Source organism: Priapulus caudatus, unplaced genomic scaffold (genome assembly GCF_000485595.1).
Source record: "Priapulus caudatus unplaced genomic scaffold, Priapulus_caudatus-5.0.1 Scaffold177, whole genome shotgun sequence".
NCBI lineage: Eukaryota > Metazoa > Priapulida > Priapulimorpha > Priapulimorphida > Priapulidae > Priapulus > Priapulus caudatus.
Window position 1 is genome coordinate 186423 of NW_014577238.1, and position 21555 is coordinate 207977.

General features: G+C 45.8%; 3 protein-coding genes across 10 annotated transcripts in view; 2 read left to right on the top strand and 1 right to left on the bottom strand.

Moving 5' to 3' along the window:
• Nucleotides 1-21555, top strand: part of LOC106806749 (scaffold attachment factor B2-like) — an 82755-nt gene that overhangs the window by 37747 nt on the left and 23453 nt on the right. For 2 of the 8 annotated variants that reach the window (XM_014808798.1, XM_014808802.1), the window contains exon 1: nucleotides 12062-12130. The exons of 2 other annotated variants lie outside the window; for them this stretch is intronic. The gene's annotated coding sequence lies outside the window, so the exon portion shown is untranslated. Of the gene's footprint in view, nucleotides 1-11998; nucleotides 12022-12061; nucleotides 12131-21555 lie in introns of those variants that run through there. 4 more of the 8 variants (XM_014808799.1, XM_014808800.1, XM_014808805.1 and 1 more) reach the window with 4 other exon arrangements.
• Nucleotides 484-7171, top strand: LOC106806752 (SAFB-like transcription modulator). Its single transcript, XM_014808811.1, has 9 exons — nucleotides 484-516; nucleotides 2942-3034; nucleotides 3384-3580; nucleotides 3683-3846; nucleotides 4139-4288; nucleotides 4606-4671; nucleotides 5018-5167; nucleotides 5636-5821; nucleotides 6083-7171. The coding sequence occupies exons 3-9, from the start codon at nucleotides 3455-3457 to the stop codon at nucleotides 6888-6890; spliced, it is 1650 nt and encodes a 549-aa protein (XP_014664297.1). The 5' UTR covers nucleotides 484-516; nucleotides 2942-3034; nucleotides 3384-3454; the 3' UTR covers nucleotides 6891-7171.
• On the bottom strand, nucleotides 9839-11768 carry LOC106806753 (UDP-N-acetylglucosamine transferase subunit ALG13 homolog). Its single transcript, XM_014808812.1, has 4 exons — nucleotides 11665-11768; nucleotides 11350-11512; nucleotides 10352-10490; nucleotides 9839-10060 (listed from the first exon to the last, which is right to left on the bottom strand). The coding sequence occupies exons 1-4, from the start codon at nucleotides 11764-11766 to the stop codon at nucleotides 9949-9951; spliced, it is 516 nt and encodes a 171-aa protein (XP_014664298.1). The 5' UTR covers nucleotides 11767-11768; the 3' UTR covers nucleotides 9839-9948.

The following is a 21555-nucleotide window of genomic DNA, read 5'->3' on the forward strand; positions in this document are numbered from 1 at the left end:
GTTGTATATTGTTTTGTCTCTAGTTAATGCTTACACCTTAATCATTCTCCAGGTGATCGGTGCTAAGGTGGTAAGACGACCGCTCGCGACACGTGACTGGTGCACGTTGCTATGGTTTCGTCACAAATGGCCAACCCACCGAAGAGGCAACCAAGTGCAGGTCCAGCATCTACAGACAGGAAGAGCTGCATGGTCGCCATGATCAGCGTAGAGCGTGTGAAGTCATCCTGGCTTTAATGAGAAAACTGAAAGAGAGCTATGTGCCAGAAATATCGTGTGGGGTATGTAGAGAAACGCGTTGAAGTGCTTATGTCAAGCGGTAAAGAATATGACCGTAAACTAAAACTGTCCGGGGTCTAAGTCAATTCTGAATTTCAGGCGAAGAACATCCTGCATTCCTCCCTGGTAAGAAGGCAGTGCTTGGCATAGACCGATAAGCACATTTCAAATTTAAGGAGAAGCATGTCACAAACAAGATCGGCGTGAAAAGAAAGGATCTGATAGAGTGAAAAGTTGGTAAAGTTAACCAATGTTCTAAAGTTTTTGTTACAAAGGAACTATTGCTCAGGAAACGCTGAACGTCCGAAAAATATAGCGAAAATATATAATTCTCACCTAACAGCGGATATATCCAGTGATGAAATTAACACTCGCCAGTCGCTGAGCAAGTAAAATAGATGTTGGGCCGCCAGAATTTCATTGAAAGTCGGAATGCGAGGCTTTTGTTTTTAGCCATCTGACATAGTCAGATGCAGCTCTGTAGAATGGCCATGATTCGTCCGTGCGTCGTCCGTCCGTCGTCCGGCGCCGTACCGTCCTCAACAGTTGGGCAACAAATCTTAACGCTTCGACGTAACGGTCTACGATATCTGTGATCGTTGGGGGGATTCATCAAACGAGTTGGAATGTTGAAGCTGGGGGTCAAATGGCAAAGGTCCAAAGGTCAAGAGGTGTAAAAGAAGGGGGAACATTCACGTCCTTAACTTAAGGTATAGGGAGGACAATGCATGAAATTTGCGGCACAAATCTAACGGCTCTTCGACTATGCTCGTGATAAGTCGGTGTAATAGCATCATGGTAAGGACAAAGCCATTCACTCGTGCAGTAAAAATTGGAAGGTCAAGACAGGGTCAATAGGTAATGGCAACAGGGCAGATTTTTAGACATTTTCTGAGGACATTGGTCTGACGGGCGATTGAAACTTTTGTTTTCAGCGGTGTACCTAGCATTTGTTATGGCTTATTGAAAGGACGCGATGAAATGGGTCGGCCTGGTCTGGCTGACAATCCGAAAGTAAGTGTCGGATAACCTTATTGACCCTCAAGAGGAGGGTTAAACATGGAGTTTTGTTGACTGTTTTAGACAAAGGATGAACTGCTTTTGCTATTAGAGCCCCTCCCCCCACCCTCCCCTTTCCCTCCCCCACCGGCGCCCTGCGGTCCCCACGCCTCTCTCCCCCACCCCTCCCCTACCCTCTCATCTGCGATAGTGGGCGTGTCTAACAATGATGTGTACGCAACTGCGTGTCTGCATATCTGCGCCTAACAAATGTGGTACTACGCACGACTGAAATTTTACGTTTATAATCGTAGCAACAGACCTCAGATGAGCCCAGACGCTCTGCGGCTCTTGTTATAGTTAAACATTCAATAATCAGTAGAATCACTACGATTTCAGTGCTATGATTACGCCACTACAATTCTCTCACCATTTCCTAGAATTTTGATACATTTTTTGACCACCAGAATGAAAACTAATTCACTCTATCCTGCTAGGACTAGGAGTAGGAACACGTTGATACACATGGGGGCATACACGTTCATGGGGGCGGGCATTTTTCATGTTGATTCCCTGGTGAAACGTAAACCGGGCTCTCATTGGTTCAGGGCTGGGAACTCAGCCAGTGAGAGCATGTGTTGTATATGGTGTTGTATCTGACCAGAGCATATAAACCAATGCCACCAATGCAATAAATTTATATGCTCTGATCTGACATTGCCACTGATCATTGGGAAGGAACGTGGGTTGTAACATGGTTGTAATTAGATACTAATGGAGTTCAGAGAAAACGAGAAGGCGCACTAGAGGATACTAGAGAATATACTGGTTGCGGTACGCAGCTCTGTTTTGGACAAGATATCAGCCGAGTGTTGGTCTGATACATCCGCCATTCAGCACTTTCTGTTATAGTCCTTCTCGTGTTACTATCTGACTGGTAATCCGCAAGCTTCTCTAATAACAAACTTTACACAGCATCAGTATTACACTCCTGTTACGCTAGTATGGACCTCTGTGTTTACACTCAGACCAAAATTGCTGCGGTGCGATTATTTGCATTACTGCACCCCGGTCGATGTCTCGCTCTATCGCGAGAAAGTCCGAGAAATGACAGCGGAAATCAAAAACAGAAAGCAAAATTGTAATCGTGCATGTGTTGGTGAATACGAAGGTTCTAAGACATTTTATCTTTACTCTAGACAATTGCTGTTACTCGAGCAATAGCGGTATCTTGAAAGTGGTGAAAACACTGAAGAATTCTCGTAATTATGGCTTTAAGAAGAGTATGATTTAGCACACTGAATAACGGCAGTTTTTGAAAATATACTCGACCATAAGAAAATGGCAATCTCCATTATGCCAAAACAAAATATAGGTGTGGTTACGGTTTCCCGACCGACCCTATTTATTCCCAGCGACCCTAAACATTTTATTGTCAATTTTCTTTAGTCCAAAAAATAAAAAAAAATAAAAAATGTGAATTGGACAGTTTCTGCTTCAAAAGGCACAACGCACATCCTTCGGACATGGTTCAGAAATAAAATATTTCAAGAAAATAAAATGTTTTCCCTACCAACCTACCCTATTTTTTTACGGCATGTAACGGTAACCACACATATATTTTGTTTTGGCCTTACTTAATAGTGTCCTTAAATAATTTCAGAGGTAAAAAAGGAAAAGGATAACAAGAAAACCCCTGAAAAAAAGGATGATAAGAAACAAGAGAAGACTGACAAAAAGGACATCAAAAATGAACGTGAGTATGAATGTGAAATTGCTGCATTACCAGATCAAACAGTAATCATTTTGTTTACAGTTAACATATTTTATTCCATATGAAGGTCTAATTGATAAATGGAACATAAGATTGCATATCCTTCCTTGGAAGTTAACTGCTAGATTATCTCTATAATAAAGCTATATTCAAGGTATCCAGAATATAGGCACACACCATGAGCAAACGTAGTGGTGCATTGAAATAGATCATGTAGAACTAGATAGCACACCATGTAGGGTCTGGCCAGTTAGCATAAGTGCGGTCCAGTGCAGCACTCTTGTTTTCTTGCAATGATGCTGCTAATATTAGGAAACCAATTATCATATAGCTGTCACCGAGGACAAAAAGAAGGACAGCCCCAAGACCGAGAAGGACAGCCCCAAGTCCGAGAAGGACAAGATGTCAAGCGAAGAGAAGGACAAAAACCCAGAGGATGACAAAAAGAGTGCTGAGGAGAAGGAAGCAGAGCGCAAGGCAAGAGAGGAACGGGATCGCCGAAAGGTCCTCACTCTTAAGAAAATACAGGTAGGGATGACATGCTGTCTTTTGTCTTAAGTATATATATATTCAGCTAGAATGCAGGCTGTTAGGATGTTTGGCACGATGCACATCACTTGATTTTAATAGGAGCAACGACAGCGTGAAAGGGAGCGTGATCGGGAGAGGATGCAGAGGCAGAGGGAGAGACGTGCAGAATTTGAGGCAGAGAAGGAAAGAAGGAGACTCCTCGATATTGAGAGAAGGAATCAAGAGGAAGCTCGTCGTTTGCAAGAGGAGAGGGAGAGACTCAGGTAACTATGCGTACTCTGTGTATCAGCAACACTGAAACGTAGCAGTGGATCGAGTCCATGTGTGCTGACTCTTGTGAAGTGTGTAGCTCTCACATGCTATAGTGCAGTGCTTCTTAAAATATTTCAGGGTCATTCAGCCCCGAGTCTTTATCACAAAATTTCATTCGCCTGTGACTAAATTTACTTGTGTTTTTGGTAAGTTTCATTCACCTCAAAATAATTACATTCATCCTTGGGTGAACCAATCACCCAATCACACAATGCTATAGTGTGACATTGGTTTCTGCTCCAGGTTTGAGAGAGGTAGGCTAGAGAGAGAGAAAGCAGAGGCCGAGCGACTTGAGAAAGAGCGCATTCGTCTTGAGAGAGAACGTCGCGAGAGAGAACGGCTTGAGAGGGAGAGCCAGAGAGAAGCAGACCAGCGACGCATGGATAATTTCAGGTACTGTCACACACACACATCATCACATCAAACTCTTCCACAGTCATAATCGGTCATTTCTTTATTCACAGTATTGATACTGCCTCGACATCATGTATGCTGCTTTTTTTGTCACTGATAGTATAACATGTGCAGATGTATTGAGGTCATGAACAAATCTTCTTTTTGCACATATGCTATATACTGTGGCTCTGTTAGTTGAGTGAGTACCGGGTTGTCAAAGACTCGCGTGTAGATCACACTTAGGTTTCATCAAGTTCAATGTTTTGGTAATTGAGTAGCCATTATGTTATAGGTTTTCCTTATTTAATTCACAGACGACAAGGTCCCAGCAAGCCGATGAATGGCTCACGTCAATTTGCTACTGGACCAGGTGGTGGAAGGTAGGTACCAGCTGTCAACTTGACACAGATTTTTGTCTCATTATGTAGTCAGGGCGCAGCATGAAGTGTGGCAGTGAACATGTCCGTACATGCATACCTACGTACGTACATCAGTAGTTACACAAACGTAAATGGCCTGAGCTACGGCATAGATGTTTAACACAATGGTAAAACTACGTCTAAGAGTATTACACTATATGACTATTTCGTGAAGACACCTATGTAACTTGCTGACAAACAGTCAAAACAATCACAGCCCATCCTTCGGTTGCTGGGATTGGCCACTGTACTTGGTTTTGGTTTTTCGCATTTCATGCCTTGATCATTATGACATGTCTATGCGTAGGTTTGAGGATCCACAGCGACGTCCAGTCAAGCGTCCTTTTGAACCTCGGCAAGGTGATGGAATAGTGGACGACCGCAAGAGACCTGCACCGTCAGACCAGCGCTTTGAAGGAAGAGCTCAGAACTTAGGTGGGGGGTCAGACGGCAACAGGTAAATATGTCTAGAACCACGAGTAACGATAACCTAGATGTGGTCACTTTAGTCTGAGAATCTGTGCCAATGAACTGAGTTGAATCTGTAATTACTAATATAATAAGATGCATGTCTGTTTAACAAAGAATTGTGGGTTTATATTTATGGATGTTTATGTAAATAATGGAGGTATTGTGTAACGTGAATAGAACGTGGCAGAAAGTTTCTATGACAACATGATATGCTAACTGATAACAGCCTTTGAGGACAGGTGGTTATATATAACTACCTAAATTATACCTGCTATTTGGGATAAACACTAAGTACTAGTTCTATTATCTGCAAATCCCCACAACACCTAAGAATTATGAACAGATGTAAAGATGTAAAAGTCTTTTCATGGCAAAGACTTGAAGAATGTACAAAGAGAAAAAGGATGAAAGATAGAAGAAAACAGATGTTAAGTGCGACGGGTTTCTCACTCAGGTTTCATGACTTTAACCGCGACCGTGACCGCGGGGGGCCGGGCAGCGACACGATTGACCGCCGCGTCGTGGAGAGGTACGAGCGACGGGACGTGAAGCCTTCCGACGGCCGCTTCGAGGCCCGGCGGGGAGAAAGGGAAGGCTATCGACGCGAGGTTCACCGCCGGTCACCGCCCTCTGGTGACAGGTAAGCTGTTATTATCAAGTAACAGTCTCGGGTGAAGCCAGTGCCGGAGACTTTGACATTATGTGGGATCCTGTAGGTTTGAGCGATCGAGGATTTCGCATAAAACCTTGAGTGTATCCTTAACCTATACTTCAGTAGTCCTTGATTGAAAGAAGCATAGTGAAGATAAAGGACACCTGTCTGCATTTCATAGCTGACATTTTGTATATTAGTGAGAGAATGCCCTTACTAAGATGTTTTTTAAATTGGAATCTCTTTTAGATTTGAAAGATCCAGAGATGCAGATGTAAGGCACCAACGTGACAAAATAAGTGACCGACCAAGCGACCGACCGAGCGACCGACCGAGTGACCGACCGAGCGACCGACCGAGCGACCGACCGAGCGACAGGGACAAGAAAACGGTCTCCCGACCAGGGCCACACAGATCCTCTGCTGACAAACGCGTAGGATCCGTGCCTAGTCGCGACGGTCCACCACCAGGCAAGGTGAGCCGGCGCGAGGACACGGGCCGGTCAAGCAGTGACCGGCGACGGGAGAGTGAGCGCAGTGACCGACCACGCGGACCATCTGACCGCGGTGACCGCGAGGACTCGCGTAGGGAGTGGAAGTCTGAGCGTGCGCACATGCAGGGAGATCGACGTTCTGAGAGGTCTGGTCCTGGGCCCTCACGCTCCAACTTTGATTCACGTTATGAATCGCGCAACCAAACGCAATTCAGCGATAACCGCAACAAGAGTTATGGTGGAGGCCCAGGGGGTGGGGGAGGACCTGTGATGAGTACTGGTCCTACACAGGGCAGAGACCAGTTCAATAATTCCCAAGGACCCAGTTCTCAGGGTGGACGCTGGCCAGATAGAGGGCCTGCTCCTATGGCAGTTAATCCGCCCCAGATGATGGGTCCTCCTGCAGGAAACATATACATAAATCCTCAGGGTGGGCCACCTGGCATTGTCACACCAATGGGTGGCTTTATTAGTAACATAGCTCCTGTTTTCACTGACACACGTGGGAGAGGTCCTGACATCTATGATGCTTACAAGAATTTAAATACTGGTCGCAGGTTCTAGTGTGTTGAGAGCCTGAGGATTTACAGAATGGTTGTATACATCATATTAGAATCAAGATTTCGTTGTGCCCGTTAGTTTCCAGAGTTAATGTAATATAGTATGTTTTTATCGCGTGTGTGTGTAACGTAGAATGTTACATCAGTCGGTCATGTGGCGAGATGTAAGGTGGAATGTGTGATGAGACGTTGTATGTGGCTTGCGTCATGTAGTCTCTAGACAATAGATGATCGAAACGTGACTGACAGGGAACCAGCGTGAGTCTTACTGAATTACGGGATGAACGTACATATGATTGACCTCCCTGCCTTTGTCTTCCCCTTTAGCATCCTACTGGCAGTCTCCCTGACTTAAAGTTTCTCCCTCCAGCCTCGTTCATACTCAGATTCTCTATGACTTGGTCTCTCCCTCCAGCATCATTCATACTCGGGTTCTCTCTGCCTTAGTCTCTCCCTCCAGCCTCATTCATACTCGGGTTCCCTCTGCCTTAGTCTCTCCCTCCAGCCTTCTTACTCCTTACTCCCATACGTGTCCTTTACTCCTGTACTTTGCCCTTACTCTCGTACTTTTCTGATCAGTTCAATAATAATACAATTAATTGCTCTTCGGCTACACAGCCTCGCCAATTTCTACCATCACACCTCTTTTTTATGGTTTATTTAAACTCGTAATTACGTGTTTTAGATGGCATACTCAATATTACACATTCACTACATTGTAATTGAAAATTGATATGAAAATGGTTTAAATATACATTGTAAATTTTAGTAGTTATAGCTGTGTTCACACGAGGATTTCAGTACCGTACTTGAGCATTCACACGGTAAAAATATACGCGGCTTATTCAGTACCGTACTGAAATACGCGGCTTACTCGGCGCTGAAACATTCGGCACCACGCTGGCCGCGTATTGTCTGTCGTGTGAACGCAATTTCGAATTGCGAAACTGTAGTGCGCTTACCTAGACTGGTACCCTGTTTGCTACACGACGTTAGTGTAGCGTGTGGAACTGTCGACCGGGTACCAGTCTATATTATACCTAGCCAGCTAAGCCTCGATTCTCGTGTGAACACACGGGTTGTGTTAGCCCGGTATTTCAGCCGAATTTAGCACCAGATAAGTACGGAACCAGCGAGGCCGTGTATCTCGTGTGAACGCAGCTTATATGATGATAGATGCATTACTCAGTTGTATTCGTGTGTGCTTGAATATGGCTTGTACAAGATATCACATTACATTGTATTAATTTCTGTAATACGTGTAATAGAACTCGGTAAATCACATTTATTGTATGTTATTCTTATTGTATGCTCAGTTTAACAGGAGTGTGAAGAAATGATCATAATTTTGGATTGTGAATGAATTGAATTGTGATCATTATCACATTTGGATGATAATAAATGTTTGATTTGATGTAAACTGACAAGGTTAATATAGATTCATTTCATGTGAATTCTGTTATGTTCTTGGTTCAGTGAATGATATATGCAGTTCTAATGAATGTGTCCATCTACGTATTATATGACACATTGAACTATACTTTTGACAACTGTACGCATCTGCGTTGCCATCGATTTACATAACCAATTAACCATGATACATACAATGAGTTGTGATTACGTATATTTATGACTAGCTGCGGGTACCCGCTGCGCTGGGTAAAATCGTGCTACTAATTCATACTACTAATAATTGGACACAATAGGAACATTGGGTAAAAATCGACAATATAACATTGCACACAATATCAATATTTACAAATCAGTCTAATAAGATAATAAGCATGGGGGAAAACTGTTACGTATGACATTTATATGACAGCAGAACCCAACTTAGAACCCCTGGAACATAATATTAATATGGTGGAAATGAGAAAAAGTTATTATAACAGCATGTACGAATGGGTTGCAGTTTTCATTTGAAAACCTCTTGGTAAACAATGGTTTGCGTGTTATTGTCTGGTGGAAATATGTAGAGATTGCTGGCGTCTCGAACTGTTGAGCTCACCACGTACAGCTATCCATTGTCAGATCGTAGGATGAATAAAGGAAATTGGGTATATAGTATAGATAGAGACAGGCCAGCGAGTGGGGTCTGTGTCCATTGCATACTTGTCTAGTAAATGCTTGGCGCGCAACCATGCAACATTGAAATAAAGGATTTTTCTACTGAATCAGAAAAGGCATAGCTTTCGAATGCTACAATGGATTCTGAATCGTAGCATGAATAAAAAAAAGTCGATATATGTATACCAGACAGGCCAGCGAGTGGGAAATTTGTAATTATAAAAAAATGTTTACTCACTTGGTACGCGTCTTTATGCTTGATGTTTTGAGCAATCGTAACCTCTCAAACTATATGATACTCATACTAAACTATAGGAAATCTCTAAAATATTTAGAAATCAGTCTAATCAGATAATAAGCATGGTAAAAAACTGTTACGTATTTATAGACAGCACAACCCAAGCGTAGAACCCCTGAACATAATAGTAATTATGGTGTAAATAAGAGAAAAGTTATTGTAACAGCATGTACGACATGAGTTGCACTTCTCATTTCAAAGCCACTTGATAAACAATCAGTCGTAACCTCTGAACAGGTTCCTGTTGTGCTCTGTTTAGTAGTCGGCTTCGGTTTCACAATACCAGCCAGCCTATTAGGAATCGAGCCATTGCAGCTCGGATTTTTGTCTTTGAGGGGTTTTTCACGGATTTTTCGGTGAGTTTGACGGTTTGGCAGGTTTTTTTCAGCTAGGAACACTCCCTGGGTATGAGAGATGGCCCTGTGAAAATTGCATCCAGATCGCTTGGGCGGTTTGGCCGCCTATAGGGAAGATACATACATACATACATACGAACTCAAATATATATTAGATGACATTAGTTTCTGTTTAGTCCCCCTATCGACCAAGTGATGTGATCGCACACTATTGACTAAATTGCAATGAACTAGGTTATTAATAAATATTTATTTACAAAATAATTATACTGGAAACTTGCACAGCAAATATTTACAAGTGATATAATGTAATTTAATACACATAGATGATAGCTTGTTCGTCAAGAGAAACCCAACAGCTTGTCTAGAAATGTTGCAAACTTTGAGGGTTCTCCTCTAGGAAATGGCTTCAGATTCTCCATATTCATAGATTGCAGGGTTGTAACCAAAGTACTGAAATACAAATCTTTTTGTTATAATTCATTTCTGAATTGTGGAAAAGCCTTCCTGGCAGTGCATAGACGTCAACATTGGCTAAGTGTATCTACACACACCAACTGCTAACATGTTTTATCCACTTATTCAAGTTTGTATTCTAAGTGTCAACTGTAAACCCACAAAACGGTAGCGATTTTCCTATCTCAGTCTTAGGTGTGACCCGCCGATGAGAGTTAACCTGGCATGAACCACATTGATCCTTAGTCCAAAGCAGATCCATGCAGCTTTACCAGAGAAGAAACACACCTGCAAGTTGCGTAAAAGAGATGTCCATTTGTGTAAAGCTGCTCAGCAAGCTCTAGCTGGTGATTTCCCATTAACTCCTCGTTTATAACAACTATGAGAGGCTTCCCAGCATCAAGCGTCTCAAGCACAGTGCCAGCACCTGTGGGTAGTGAGTAGCAACGTGAGTGCACTGCCAGCACATGTGACTGAGTAGTGAGTAATGACCTACACCTAGATTGATATAATGTGGGTACAGGTGTTTCATATAGTATGCAAACTTGGTGAAAGCATTTATCTACCTGGTTCACCAGTGAGAACCTTGTTTATAATAATCAACATCCTTAAAAATGTGTGCCTCAAGCCCATGGTCAGAAAGAGAAATAGCTATAATTATTATACGTTTAAAATGTCATCCTTTTTTACTTTTAAAAATTTATTATATTTTTGAATTATGATGTCATAACTACGATTGCCGATTCTGTCAAGGGCCCCTGAACAAACCTTATGCTAGCCGCACACTATCCGACCCGAGCGCGATCGGGAGGCTTACGATTGGATCGGGAGGCTTAAGTTTGGCTCGGGAGGCTTGAGTTTGGCTCGGGAGGTCATTTTGGCCCGATTCGAATTTCGAATCGGGAGCGGATAGTGTGCGAGGGCTTACGACGCAACTCAAATAGTGTGCGTGGCCATCCGACCCGATCGGCGAGCGCTGAAGGAAATTTACCAATCACAGAACAGCGCCATGGGAACGCATTCGGTAAAAATGGCGGGAAAACACTCCCGGCCCTTAGTACACGCTAAATCCGCTTGGAACGCCACGAGAGTGCAATGGCTTGCGCCAACTTTGAGTCGGACAGTGTGCGGGGGCCTCCCGATGGATCGGGAGCGGGTCGTATAGTGTGCGGGGGCACAGTGCAAAATCGGATAGTGTGCGGCTAGCATTAGTGATACGACAAATTGGTGAATTGTGACTGCGTTGCATGAGGTTTCGACTGTTCACCATTAGTAGCATTACCTACCAGCATGACTAATCACAAGATCTGCACTGCCTATGTCGTCAGCTATTGAGTTCTTGAACCTGTAATATTCCAGCTGTAGTCCCTCAACCATCTTGACATCAGAATCAAATATTCCCCTTCCCGCCTGCAGAACAACTTTGTCATAGCCGATTGAATGTAGAACCTGGAAATATGTTAATTACATGTTCTTTTTTCAATATGAATGTATAAATTATAATTTTTCAAACTTTCAAAGTTCAATACACATCAAAACTCTGTCTTTAAGAGAAAATTCTGTTACGGGTAATACATTCACACCACATGATAACTGAATACCTTGCAGAAATCTGGAGTAATGACAGTCATTATTAACCTGTCAAAACATGTTGTTCCTACAGTCACGAACACAGATTTCGACTTGCTAGAGGAGGCCGCCATATTGAAACAAAGTGACGATAGCGGCGACGTTAGCCCAGTGCGTTAGCTTTGCTAGGGTCGCTTTAAATTCTATGCTGTAAGATATTTAAGCAGAAGAATAATATGATTATTCTAATTATTATAATTTTAACTTGTTGTCAAATTACACGGCTACTAATGTTATCTTAATAAATAATGATAGAAATGAGAGCGGTTTATTTTGTATTTTTAGCAGCCTCAAGAGGGCGGGAGTTGCACAGCACGCTCGCACACAAGGTACCAAAATGTCGTGTTCTATAAAATTCGATATATTATATTAATATAGACCGTTTCTTTCCATCGTCTAACGTTAGGATACCTCGTAACCTTAGAGTAGGGATGAGAAGTATCTAAACATAGAATAATAGCTATAGTATTTCTTTTTAGAAGTGTGAAAATGTCAATCCGAAACTGTAGGTCTAAGACACAGGCACTTGAAGCGTAGCAACTGTAAACACACGGCGCCGCCATTGCGCGTACACTAACACATAATAATAGAGTTAATAGAGCTCTATTATTATGTGTTAGTGTACGCGCAATGGCGGCGCCGTGTGTTTACAGTTGATACGCTTCAAGTGCCTGTGGTCTAAGACAACTTCAACTTTCAATAACACATCTTGAACTGATCTTGTAGTTGTAGGCCCTGACGAGAAGAGGGGGGAGGAGCAGGAGAGAGAGAGAGCGAGAGAGAGAGAGAGAGAGAGAGGAGGGAGAGACGACGAGAGGGAGCGTGGCTACATAGTCGCTAAGTTGTGTTGACCCGCCGTCGTTTTCTCTCTGCATTCCTCGCGGTACTCACGCATCATCGCGCAACTGTACACAGCGACATCGCGCTGTTTCCATCGTCCCGCTCACGAATTATATTGGATACTCTGTAGGGCCCTACCAAAAGCGAGGAAAGAAATGAGAAAGCAAGACGGATCACTCGGGGTGAGAATAGGTAAGCATAAAGTACGCGGCTTCCCCCCGTGGTTCGGATTACAAACTGAGGAACTGCAGAGAGTTAGATCTACTAGATTCGATTTTCTTTTCGCGAATATTCATTTTCGAGTTGTATGTCGCTCGTTCGCTGAGTTTTGCGACCACCGGTGAACCTGTCAGGTGTCTCGACGGAGAGAGCGCGTTTTATTTGAGAGTGGCGAGAGAGAGAGAAGATGAGATGAGACCGACAGATAGAGAGGAGAGAGAGAGAGAGAGGGAGAGGGAGAGAGAGGGAGATGAGAGATTTGAGAGAGGAGGAGAGAGAGGAGGAGGGAGGGAGAGGGAGGGAGACGAGAAAGGCAACTGGGAGTAGGGCGGGAAGAAGAGAGAGTGTGTGTGTGTGAGCAAAGATTGTGGTGGGATATTATGGACGCAGACGGGTGTGTGGAGAGAGGAGACATGTGTGGGTCGAGAATGTGGTAGTTTGTGGTTGTGGAAAGGATGTGTGTGTGTGTGAGAGAGGAATGTGTGTGTGTGTGGAGGGAAAGTGTGTAGAAAGGTGTAGGGTGTGGTGCGTGGTGTGGAGGCATTGTGTGTGTGTGTAAGAGGAGATGTGTGTGGAGTGTGTGTGATGTGATTTGGTGTGTGTGTGTTATAGTGATGGTGTGTCGAGAGTGTGTGTGTGTGATATGGATGGGGGAGGCAGGTAAGTAAGGGAAAGGTAAATCGCAATGCGCTGTTCATTTGTCTGCTGAATACCGTGACCGCATTAAATGCGCACGTCCTGGCGGCCACACGTAATGAACGCCGTTGGCAACGGGGAGTTCAATATCTTTTCAGTTCATATTATCTTTCTGTGCTCTTCCTCGCTCTCTATATATCTTCTTCTCTTCTCTCTCTCTTGCTCATTTTCTAACTCTTTGTTCATCTCCTTTCCTTCTTATTTCCTTTGGTCGACCTTTTTTCGCTTTATATTTCGGCTTCGTCATGCGCTATGTCGTATCTTTCTTGTTCGTCTCTGTCACTTTTCGTTCTCTCCACATCTGATTAATTCTTTTCCCTCGCGCTTATTTCTCTCCCTCCTTCACCCTTCCTCCCTCTCTCTTTCTCTCTCTCTCTCTCTCTCTCTCTCTCTCCGCGGGATCGAAGTGCGTTCACCCTGTACGAGGCGTTTGCCCGTTGAACTCACGCAGCGCGGCACGCACGCACGCACGCACGGAGCACGCAATATGCACGCACATAGCAGCATGGACGACTGCAGATGAGGCGTGGCTGTGCACGTACGCACAGGGCGCGAACGAGCGGGTTCAATTGCTCATTTAGCCTTATGGCTTCAGGCGTCGCATGTGATAGGAGAAACCACGGGGGGAACTTTCGCCGCCGCCGCCCGTTCGCGCCCGCCACCCCCGGCCGCACCCGCCACCCCCGCCACGGCCCCGCCACCCGCGCGCCCCGCACCCCCGCCGCCCGACACCCCCGCACCCGCGGCGCGCCCCGCACCCGCCGCGCCCGCGCCGCCCCGCCCCCCGGCACGCCGCACGCCGCGCCGCCCGCGCCGCCCCGCCACCCGCGCCGCCCGCACGCCCGCGCGCCCCGCTACGCCGCCGACCGCGCCGCCCCGCCGCCCACAAGGCTTGGAGAGGTTCATAAAATGATAATGCGTAAATTAAATCAGCGAACTCTATTTACTACAATTTAATGTTTCTTAACCTCTCTTTCGCCTATATTGCCGACAGATTTCGTGTAATGCGTGCACATTATATGGTGTCAATTGTGGCGGCAGTGTGGAAGCATAGGTGCGGTGGATGTAGGCCTATATGTGTTGCAGGAGAAGGGGAATTTGCACGGCATGTACAGGAATTGTCGGCCATAAATAGTGCGAAAGGGAGTAGAGAAACATGAGATTTGAGTAAATAAGATTTCGTATTTCTTTAGCTTACGTTTTATTGAAACGCCAAAGTGCGCGGTGCCGGCTTGCGGCGCGCCACCTGCGCACGCGCGACACGGCACGCTCCCGTCGCCGCGCCGCCGCTGCCGCGCGTCACCGCAAAGCTCCGCGGGGGCGGTCGTGGCAGCGGCAGTGTGACGTCATCATAAGCGGCAATAATTCACCATAAAGGATTATCGCAATACCTACAAGGGTTTCTGTAGGGATTGCTGAGATGCCTGGGTTGCCGGGGATGTAGGACTGTAGGGATGCTGGGATGTGGGTTGCGGGGAGATTGTAGGAATGTAGGGATGCCTGGGTGCGGGGTTGCGAAGGATGTAGGAATGTAGGATGTGAATTGATGGGATGCTGGGATGTGGGATATATGAATGTAGGGAATGTGGGGATATATGATGTAGGAATGAGAGATATAGGGAATGTAGTGGGATGATCGGGGGGTGGATATAGGAATGTCAGAGATGTAGGATGTGGGATGGCGGGGATGCAGGAATACGGGATGCATGGTAGCAGAGATGCGCGATACGGGGTGCAGAGGAAACCCAGCGGATGCCAGGGACGCAGAGGAGGTTGGTACAGGCACGATGCGGGGATGCAAGGACATGGGGGGATGACAGGGATGCAGGGATGCGAGGATTCTAGGAATGCCAGGGCGTGGCAGGGAAGTGTATCCCAAGCGAAGTGGGTATATGGGGAGTAGGATGCTTGCATGCCGGGGATGCGGGTGATGCAGGATGCGGGTGATGGGGGGCTGCGGGGGATGAGGGGATGGGGATGCTGGATGCGGAGGATGCAGCGGGGATGCAGGGATTCAGTAAGCTTACAACCCCCAGCAGGGGAGGAGCGAGAGCTGAGAGGTTAATTGACAGGGCAGTCTCTCGTACTGTATTTCGGGGACTGAGACTCCCGGCTGAGTTATGGGTTTATTGAGGAGAGAATGGGCGTTAGATAGACCGCAAGCGCGAGCATGCGCTGGGTTGTAAGCTACTGATCCTGCATTCCCCGCATCCGAATCACGCATCCGCATCCCGCATTTGGCCCCGCATCCCGCATCCCGATCCGACCCGCTGCCGCATCCTACTCCCTAGTGGTCACATCCGCACCCTGCATTCCTGAATCCTCGCTCCTGCATCCTGGATCCTGTTTCTTGCATCCGCGATCTCTGCGTCCCTGCATCCATGGGTTCCTGATCCGTATTCGACGCATCTCGATCCAATGCATCCCGTATTCCTGGCATACCGCGCTGAATCCCATACGACTATCTACATGCCTATAGCAATTCCTTATATCTCCTCATCGCTGGATTACTATATCGGTGATATCCCTACGTTCAATATATCCCCGCATCCTACATTCATATATCGCCCAGGCATCCAGCATCCCAGTCATATCTACATCCTACATCTACAGTCTCGGCAACCAGCATGCCAGCATCCTACATTCCTACATCCGGAACCAGCATCGCATCCCTACATTCCTACATCCGGCCTACCAGCATCTCAGGCATCCTCAGGCGGAAGACCCTTTTAGGTATTTCATAATACCTTTATGGTGAATTAATTGCGCCTATATGAATCACGTCAGCATGCTCGCGTGACAACGGAAAGAACCGCGGGGCTATTGGGTCGACGCTCGGCAGCGGCGCGGGCCGTCGAACGGGGATGGCGTGGGTAGGTTGTCCCTGCCGAAGTGACACATAGGATAGACAGCTTGTTGCGTCAAGAGGAAAAGGCCTCAGACAGCTTTGTCTAGAAATGCTGCAAACTCTTTGAGCGCCGTTGAAGCCTCCTTCGTAGGCCAACACAGGTCTAGATCTCTCTTAGTAGTGCATCGTGATTTTCTAGCTCTTAACCAATAAACTATACGATAATATACGAAATATAATTATAATGTAAATTACCCGACTATTTATACCTTTCAAATCTGAATGTGGAAAGCTCCTCCTCTCGATTTCTTTAACCTCATGTTAGTGAACGGTCAACATTGCTACCATATGTTATTTGACAGAACAATACCAATCTTAACATGAGCCAGCTGAGCATCAATCCCTTATTTTAGTTTGTATTCTAAGCGTCAACGGTAAACGCCATCAATCTCTTTTCTGCGTAGGTCTATTTGTTCCGTTAGTCTCGATTCTTAGGTCGTTCACCCGCACGATTGTAGTATGTTAAACCGTTAGCTCCCAATTATGAACCACAGATTGATCATATAGTCCAAAAGCAGCCATACATGTCTACCAGAGATCCTGCAAGTTTTATGAGAGTCCATTGTGTTAAAAGCTGCATTGGATTCTCTGCCAACACCTCATGCTCTGCGAGGAGCTACTCGCTAACGCTAGTCGACTTTGCCCGCATTAAATTGAATCCCTACTTTTTTTGCACAGCAATATAACAAGCGGATGGAGTGAGGTGCGGTCGTTAAAATACCGAGGCATCGAAAGGTACGTAGGCGCAACAATTCGAAGTTTCCTAGCGTGAAATAAGACTGTGTAATTTATTTAGATGAAGGGTAATTTTAGTGTGAATAAGCAACCAGCTCCAAAGATGCGTATCCCAAGCAATGATATGCACTGGGCGGAGGAGTATGACACGGACACCGTGAGATAGTGTACGCCGTTAATAGGTGCAGGTGAGCACGGTGGTCTTCATAGGCGGGCGGCTTTAGAGCTATGCATAACCTTGCCACGACCCGATCCAACGCGCTCAACCAGGCGGCCGCTGTGCGCCGCACGCGACGCGGGGCGCGGACACGGTCGCAGTGCAAACGAGTGAGCATATAGTAACGTTAGCCGCTGGTTCACCAGTTCTTTTGCTAGAGACAAACGCCCCTCGCTCGCTAAGTTGCGCTGATTGACAAGATATCAGACATCGCCTCTGAGAAACACGTGCTCGTCGGGCCTGCTCACTATAGAACTTCGGGACAGGGGACAGGATAAGAGCGAGCATCACGCGGTGCAAGGCAGCGAAACTAACAGGCTGTCTCATCACACTGAGTAATGAACGCGTCTACTGAGAACAGGCGTCAGCGTCTCCCTTGACCTACGTTTAACGACACAGGAATTCTCTAGATTGCGCGTTGCTCGGAGACTCGGGTCGCCTATGGCGCAGTCTCGCAGATAAGCCTTAAGAGCGGGGTCCAGTGCTGCGATCCGTGTGCTTGTGCTCAAGCGCAGGCAGACGGCGGGCTGCTAGAAAACAACGAGCACTTAAAGAGGGTTAAGCTCATTTGTGGTGGGTAGGTGGGAGTTGCGCGACACGCAGCCCTCGGCTGAGGCCGAAACCACGATCGGGACGGCGGAGAGCCGCGCAGGCTGAGGGTCGGCGAGCGTTCAGCGAGTTCGGAGCTAACGGGGGCTAATCCCAGGCCCTTATTGTTTGTTCTCCGCTACAGTCAACAATGCGGTTGATTTGCTGCATCGCCAACGTGAAGGCTTGTAAGCAAGATGAGCGCAAGCAGCTCGTTTCGCGGCGTGGCGAACGTTGCGCAACCCTCCTCGCCACCACTCGGCCGTACCGTGCCGCCATCCCGACTGCCGTTTAGCGTGATTGTGCGTGATATGTGGGTCCGGTTGCCGCGTGCAGTGGCGCTTTGCTAGGCTGACCGGTGCGACACGGAATAGTGTCGCTCGCATGGTACATTATCCGAGCTGAGTTACCAGCGCGCGATCGGGCCATTAGAGCCGCTGAGTACAGAGAAGGGGTTAACCAATCACAGAGAGACAAGGCGCCATGCGAAGCCGCATTTAACGGGAAAAATGAAGCGGGTAAAAACACTCCCGGCCCTTAGTACCACGCCCTGAACACTCCGCTTGAATCGCGACGCCCAGAGAGGGAGTGCAAATGCCTTGCGCCACTTGAGGCGAGACAGTGATCGGGGCTCGCCGAACTGCGGTCATCGGAATCCCCGGCAGAGCGGGAAGAATAGTTAACGTGCTGCGGGGCACCAAAGTGCAAAATCGGATTAGTGTGCCGGCATTAGGCAGATTAGTGATACGGAGCAAAATGTAGGAGTGAATTGGTGACTGACGGTAGTGCAATAGAAGGTGTCGAGGAGCTTTAACAACCTTAGGTAGTCGAATGTACCTACCAGGCGATTGGACTAATCACGAAGATCTGCGACTGCCTATGTCAGTTCAGCTATGAGGTCTTGAAGCCTGTAATATTCCAGCTGTAGTGCGCCTCAAGAAATCGGCTATGACAATAAACAGAATCAAATATTCCGCCTCTCGCCCGGCCTGCGAGGAAAACAATAGCGATTTCAGTGAGACAGAGTAATATGCGCTAGGAACCTGGAGAAGAGAGTAATGTAATCAGTGTAAAATGCAAATTCGAGTGGAGACAAAAAGAGATTGGAGATTAAGGAATAGGTCAATTATGAATCAGAGTTTTTGCGAAAGCATTGCAAAAAGTTCATAAAATTAAACAATAACAAAGCTCTTCGTTAAGGAAAAAATTCGTTACGGGTAATACATTTCACGACCTAGAATCATAAAACTGAATAGCTGATGTACCCGAGAAAAGTGCATGAAAGTGGAGAGACAATAAGATAGATCTCGAGAATATAATATTAGAGCTTTCGAAAATGGTTGTTACTACGAAGTCAACGAGAACGCAGGATTTCGACCCCGTGCTAAGAGAAGAGATTGGCCGCTAGTGAACGAGAGAGAGGACCAAAGAATTGAGGCTAAATAGGAAGACTGAAATAAAGCTGGCGAAAATCGTCTGTTTAGCCACAAATGACGCGGCCCTTCCAATATGCCGCGCTTTAAATTTCTATTGCTGTAGAGATTAAGCTGCCGAACGCAAAGATAGAATCGATGGATTATCTAGAATACTAAATTATATTTTAAAAACTTGGTTTGGTCAAATATACACCCGGCTACTAATGTGTATTAACTTTATATAAACATAGATCCGAATACGGAAAAATTGGAAAGAAGCGCGTATTCCATGTTTAGCAGCCCTCTATAGAGCGGGGTTGCACCAGTGCTACCTCTTACGGCACACAAGGTACCATAAATTGGTGCCCCTCTCTATCTAAAAGATTTCGAAAACAATATATTAATATAGACGTTTCGCTTCCATCGCTAACTGTTAGGATACTCGTAACCCTTAGATGTAGGCGATGAGCAACTATACTAAACACATAGCACAACACAAATAAAAGCAACCCCCCCATACTGTACTTCGTTATTCACTAAGACACAGCTACAAGAGAACAGTGTGCAACAAAACTGTCGAATCCTAAACGGCTAGACAGAAGCCGCCTCGAAGACACACAGCACTTACGCAAGCACCCACCCGCTAGACCCCACAACGCGAACCTGTAACAGAGCAGAAGCACAACCACAGCAAACGCCGCCCGAGTCAGCAGCAATAACAGCTGACAAAACATAATACATCACGAACAACCTTAACATAGAGCTCTAATTCATTTTGATGTTGTCGTTCTCCACGTGCGCAAATGGCGGCGCAGCGCTCCTGTCTCGACTGTTACTCAGAATTGATACGCTTCCTCAGCTCGCCTGTGGATCCGTATTGACATACTTCATACTTCTTCCAATAAAACAGGTTAACACAACCTCCTTGTGTAGCCCTATTGTCTCATCAGTACAATGCCGATAGAGAACATGTCGTTCCGCGTCCCAATAAATCCATGTCATCTTACAATTACATCAGTATAAATATAAATTATATCAATATGTTAGGTTATCGTTAGCGTTTTAGGTTAGCGCAACATTAGTTTTATGGCGACCACCCTCCGTTCTCATCCTTGGGCGTATCTTCGGGGTCTCTTTCGAAGTTGCTCCTACCTGTGTCACACACGGCCACCTCGTACCTCTGCTCTCTTTGTCGCCCTAACGCTAGGAAATCTGGTAGAGAGGAAAATTCTGTCTACAAGTTCATTAATTATTTACTTTCTCTAATGATAATCGCCTTCGTCGTAACATTATTCTCAGTGCTTGGTCCTTTAACTCTTTTAGTATTTCGGCTCATCACTTTTTCCGTCCTTCTAGATTCGAAGGTAATTCTGTCCCATTATAACCTTTTTTATTTAATTTTTGTGCCTATGGTTATTCCGACAGAACGTTCGAGTTTCATTGAAATTTCGTGAAGATCGCGATGCAAAATGGCATCGCTGCCGATAAGCGTGCGCGCGTACACTGCTTATTGGCCCCGTGGGAAACAACCTACCGTTCCCTGCTAATGCGCTTTACCCTGCTTACTCATATGGTTATACATTTATTTCAATATGTTATTCACTTTCTTAAAAGTTGTTTTGCAGAAACCCCGCTTCGTTCCACTTTCCAAATTACATCACCATTTACAAATACGCAGTGGCTACGGTACGGTAGCCGCCTCGGTCGTTGAACCCCTTTTGGCGTTAGGGTATAGGGTTTAGGGTAGGATTAGGTTTAGGGTTAGGTTTTACCCTAGTAAGACCTATGGCCTAGCGAGATATAAAGCGAAACAAATCGAGTACTTCTAGAGTAACCACTAGCGCCAGTATCAGCTCGGTAGTACCCACACGCCTGTCCCGCGTTTAGTGACGCTTACTGTTTGCTTCGACAAAAGCTCGTATGGTTTGTCGTTCATTGATAAATGAGATGAATCATATATAGTCCGAATAAACTAGCTAGAAGCACATACGTTGATCTTATATGGCTAGCTATGATCCGCATATATTTCGTGTAGAAGAGTTAGCAAAATAAGTAGGTAGAACTTTATTATTTTCGCTGAAACGACACCATGGTTTCCTTATTCAGCGTTGTACGCTCCTGTGATGCGCTCTTGAAAGCCAGCATCATTCAAACGGTAAGTCCTAAACCGTTTTGTCATATATGCGCTTTAATCATAGCTTTCGATATTTATCATTTTCATTTTTGTTCTCACCAGACCAATGTA

Excerpts from the sequence above, each read along its gene's own strand:
- LOC106806752 (XM_014808811.1), top strand. The coding sequence starts at position 3,455 with ATGTCAAGCGAAGAGAAGGACAAAAACCCAGAGGATGACAAAAAGAGT. Across the intron at positions 3,847-4,138 it reads GAGGAGAGGGAGAGACTCAG|GTTTGAGAGAGGTAGGCTAG; the intron begins GTAACTATGCGT and ends TTTCTGCTCCAG. Across the intron at positions 5,168-5,635 it reads GGGGGGTCAGACGGCAACAG|GTTTCATGACTTTAACCGCG; the intron begins GTAAATATGTCT and ends TTTCTCACTCAG.
- LOC106806753 (XM_014808812.1), bottom strand. The coding sequence starts at position 11,766 with ATGGCGGCCTCCTCTAGCAAGTCGAAATCTGTGTTCGTGACTGTAGGA. Across the intron at positions 10,491-11,349 it reads TCTTGTGATTAGTCATGCTG|GTGCTGGCACTGTGCTTGAG; the intron begins GTAGGTAATGCT and ends CACTACCCACAG. Across the intron at positions 10,061-10,351 it reads CTCTTTTACGCAACTTGCAG|TACTTTGGTTACAACCCTGC; the intron begins GTGTGTTTCTTC and ends TTTGTATTTCAG.